This window comes from Curcuma longa, unplaced genomic scaffold (assembly GCF_044706935.1).
Source record: "Curcuma longa cultivar G26 ecotype Majalengka, Jawa Barat unplaced genomic scaffold, ITB_CL_G26_1.1 contig_16140, whole genome shotgun sequence".
Classification (NCBI taxonomy): Eukaryota; Viridiplantae; Streptophyta; class Magnoliopsida; order Zingiberales; family Zingiberaceae; genus Curcuma; species Curcuma longa.
In genome coordinates, this window is record NW_027430291.1 from 1 (window position 1) to 4694 (window position 4694).

The window sequence follows — 4694 nt, forward strand, 5'->3', positions numbered from 1 at the left end:
ATGCATGAATAATAGGATTAATCATGCATTGATGAGAGAATACCAAAAGCCTAAAAACCTTTGGTATTTATGGCTTGGGTATAAAAAGAATTTTTCTTTCCAAAAGTCATGTTGAATGATCATCTTCTTCCCTCTTCTTCTCTTGGCCGAAACTCACACCAAGGGTTGCTAGCACAACCAATTTTCTCCAAAGGAGTGTTAGTGTGGATACACATAGAGGCATGGACACTTGAACGTGCAAGAGATCCGACAACTTTGGACGAGCAGGATAAGTGAAGGGCACAGATCAAAGGTATACCCTATTAGATAGGATTTTATTTTGTAGATCTAAAACTTGTATGAGTTTTTCTTTCGCATGGATGGCTCAAGGGATCCTTTTTCCGCTATGATTTATCGTTTATTACATAGGATTCTTTACACTAAGTCTACCAATGGATTTTGATCAAAACTCATTGATAGACCTAAGGGACTTAGATTTCTAAAAACTTGAAATGGTATGGAAGGTCATAGTGTGTAGAATGCATACATGATGTCCAATCCTAGTCCTAAGACACGCATCTGAAGATATGATCGCGTGTTAACTGCCACAAACTGTGGCGCTGATGTATGAAAACCAGCACCATTGTGATACTAGTATTTAGAAACCAACACCACAACCTTCTAAAAGTTTAAAATGATTTTGAGCACCTAATAAATGAGGGCATATTCGGACTAAGGTTCGCCTAATAAACTTACACGAGTTGGAATAGGACTGATGAACTCCAAGTCCATCAATGAATTTTGATCAAAACTTATTGATGGACTTAGGGGACTAAGATTTCAGAAAACTTATAATAAGATGAGAGATATTAGTGTGTAGAAGGTATATATGATGTCCAATCTTGTTCCTGAGACACATAGATGAAGTTATAATCGTGTGTCACCTAGTACAGAAAATGATGTTGATTTCTTAAGACTAGCACTATAATGGTGTTGGTCTTTATAAACCAGCACCATGGTATTCTGTTCTTCTCACATATGGTAGTGTTGGTTTTCAAATATCGACATCACTATAGTGTTGCTCTTAGAAGAGTAGGTAAATGAGTTCTAAAAATTTCAAATCCTTTTGATCAATGCTGGGAAGGCCTTAAACTAGTAAACTAGGGCACATTTGGGTTTCAATGAATCTAATAAACTAACAGGAGTTGGAATGAATCCAATTTGAAATGGCTAAGTCCAAATATGGATTTTCACTTGTAATGGAAAAGATGAGTGTGGAGAAGGTAGATATAGTGTTTAAGCCTAGTCTTGAGTCTCGTAAATAAAATTATGATTCTATGCAAAATTAACAGAAAACCAATAGGATGCTGAATTTAAATCATCAATAGCCAATAGAAAGTTCACCAAAGTGGTGTTGGAATATAATGTTTAACACCACTGTGTTACAGTTTGGAATTACTGTACATCTTTCAGGTTTTGATATTTCAGTACCAAGTTATAAAAAATACTACTAATAAGTTGGAGAAACTTAAACCTATAAATATATATAATATCTCATATAAGAAAACTAATCATTTATAATTGGATGATTTTATTTATAGCATCAACTTAATTTACAAAATCTCAATTATATAGAAATAGATGACAAAAATCTTAAAATATTATTTTCTATTGTAATCGATATAAATAAATAAATAAATTAGACACGTCACCGGACCTAGCTCGCCGTGGAAGTGGAGCAGGAGGAGAAGAATACGAGCTTCTCAAGACCACCACGCTGAGGAAGGAGATAAAGCCACCTGGAGGCCTTGAAACATCACCGGAGAAAGAGGTCATCCTGGCACCGGGGAGTACACGCTCAATCAGTTGGAGGAAGAAGATGAACAGTAAAGAGAAATACTGTAATGAAATACTGTAATAAAAGGAAATGCTAGCCTATAAAAGATAAGGAGAATGAGAGAGGGAGCGGAGTTCGGAGAGCGGAGCTTGGAGCCGCGAGAGAGAGAGAGAGATCCCCCTTCGAATACCTTCTTCCTCCCTTTATACATCCTAGCTCTTGAAAGTATGACCAGTTCTGACAAAGCATGGTTTTGAGAAGACAACCAATCACATCCGCATTTAATGCTTGGTTAGGTTATTCATTGGAGAGAGAATTCTACCGGAATATCTATTTTATGATAGTATAAGTTGTTTGTAAAATATGAAGAGATAAGGTAAGCATCAAACTAACATTATTTCATACATCCAAGCCAATAAAATATATTTTTTTAAATAAAATATGATTCGAATGGAGGCTGGGCTGTGCCGAGTGGAATTGGCAGAATTGAGCTGAGTGTTGAGTGGCCTGGGTGGAGGTGCCGGATGGCAGTGCTGAGCTGCCGGATGAGCAGTGCTGAGCTGCCGGGTAGCAGTGCTGAGCTGCCGGATAGCAGTGCTGAGCTGCCGGGTAGCAGTGCTGAGCTCGCCGGATGGCAGTACTGAACTGCGCGATCCCGACCGAGCAGAACTGAACTATGCCGAGCCGAATAGATAATTTGACTTCATTTGACTTCTTTCGGCCTTTAGGGATAGACCGTGACGGGAGCCGACCGAACCCATGGGCGAGGCCCGGATTAGACTCGAGTCAAATATGGGTCCTCCAGAATACTTACCGGATCTTGAAAAAACATAAATGAAGGCAGCTAGAGATGAGAGACATAAATTGAAATCAGCTGCACCTGTTAAAAAATTTGAAACTTTACCTTTTTTAGAATATAAATTTGGTCGTGGCGCCCCTAACATCCCTTTTTAATATATACTCTTTTTTCCTCCGAAATCAGAATAAAGGGATTAAATCGAGAAGAGAACAAGTGGTCAAATTTGGGCCGACCAACCGCTCCTCTTCCTCTGCCCGGGTCGCATACAAATACGCGTGCGCCCGCAACAGAGATGCGATAAGGAAGACGCGAGAAGCTTCCACGGCTCGCTATATTGCTTTTTAGGGCTCGCTTGACCGCCGCCATTTCAATCCTCTTTCTTTCTGGTTATCGTCGGAAGGTCGGAAAGAGTAGATATTCGTCGAACATGTCCGACGACGGCATGGTCATGGTCTACGGCAACGGCGCCGCCCTGGAGCCTAAGAAGTCCTCGACCTTCTCCGTCAAGGTGGGACTGGCCCAGATGCTGCGCGGCGGCGTCATCATGGACGTCGTCACCCCCGACCAGGCCCGCATCGCTGAGGAGGCCGGAGCCTGCGCCGTCATGGCGCTGGAGCGCGTCCCCGCCGACATCCGCGCCCAGGGCGGCGTCGCCCGCATGTCCGATCCCGGCCTCATCAAGGAGATCAAGCGCGCCGTCACCATCCCTGTCATGGCCAAGGCACGCATCGGACACTTTGTCGAGGCGCAGATCCTGGAAGCCATCGGCGTCGACTATGTGGACGAGAGCGAGGTGCTGACCCCTGCCGATGACCAGAACCACATCAACAAGCACAACTTCCGCGTACCCTTCGTGTGTGGCTGCCGCGACCTCGGCGAGGCCCTCCGCCGCATCCGCGAGGGCGCTGCCATGATACGCACCAAGGGCGAGGCTGGCACCGGCAACATCATCGAGGCCGTTCGCCACGTCCGTTCCGTCATGGGCGACATTCGCGCCCTGCGCAACATGGACGACGACGAGGTCTTCACCTTTGCCAAGCGCATCGCCGCCCCTTACGACCTTGTCATGCAGACCAAACAGCTGGGAAGGCTCCCCGTCGTCCACTTCGCTGCAGGAGGAGTGGCCACCCCGGCCGACGCCGCCCTTATGATGCAGCTCGGTTGTGATGGCGTGTTCGTTGGCTCTGGCATCTTCAAGAGTGGCGATCCAGCGCGAAGGGCGAGAGCCATCGTGCAGGCGGTAACCCATTACAGCGACCCAGAGATCCTTGCGGAAGTGAGCTCCGGCCTTGGGGAGGCCATGGTGGGGATTAATCTCAGCGACGCCAAGGTCGAGAGATTTGCAAGTCGGTCGGAGTAGAAGACAAGCTTTAAAAATCGCTCGGTTTCGTAGGTGGATCGTTTCTTTACTGAATTAACATAGTTTCTTCAAATTGCTTGCCTTCTTGCCTCACAAACAACTGGACGAGTATTTCTGCATGTAGTCCCCTGTATGCCTTATGTTCTAGAGGATCTATCTGCTTCCTATCTGGCCTGTAATTAGGCTCAAATGTCTACATTTCTTATCAGAACTCCGTGATCAAGTGAATGCCTATTCTTGATTTATAAAGATGTTTGTTTTGTCTAACAACTCTTTCACAACTTGGATAAATAATGTGTTTGTTAGCTTTCGCATGCAGATCTTAAGTATTTACTGCTACATGGATTTCGTTCTTTCTTCTAGGGTTATGATTCTAAAGAACTGTTTGGTTTCTTGTTTTCTCTCACTCCGAATCCGACCTCTGTTTCTGAAACCAGCTTCATGTTCTTACTCATTGAATCCCTGAACTATCAATATCTCTCGGACAGAATGTGCCAATGACCCATCTTGGTTGAGCAGTGACAGAGTTCTGAGTATGTTGTACTAAAAATATGAACTTGTCAAGCGACCTGTGAATTTTTATAGTTGGCATTCCCCGTGAGGTCGCAAATTAGGAATGAGCTTTATCTTTTGTTGATTTATTTGTTAGACAATTGTGATTCATTGGAGATGAATACTCTGTTTGGGAGGAGGTGAGGGAAAGGGAGAGAAGGGTAAGG

At 44.2% G+C, this 4694-nt stretch overlaps 1 protein-coding gene across 1 annotated transcript; it reads left to right on the forward strand.

The window, feature by feature from the left end:
* The first annotated feature begins 3018 nt into the window (after positions 1 to 3018).
* LOC141816343 (putative pyridoxal 5'-phosphate synthase subunit PDX1.1) lies at positions 3019 to 4226 on the forward strand. The gene has a single exon (XM_074704143.1). It carries the CDS (start codon positions 3043 to 3045, stop codon positions 3973 to 3975), a length of 933 nt encoding a protein of 310 aa, XP_074560244.1. The 5' UTR covers positions 3019 to 3042; the 3' UTR covers positions 3976 to 4226.
* The last annotated feature ends 468 nt before the right edge of the window (positions 4227 to 4694 follow it).

Bases quoted from the DNA above. Each gene is read 5' to 3' on its own strand.
- LOC141816343 (XM_074704143.1), top strand. From the start codon at position 3,043: ATGTCCGACGACGGCATGGTCATGGTCTACGGCAACGGCGCCGCCCTG.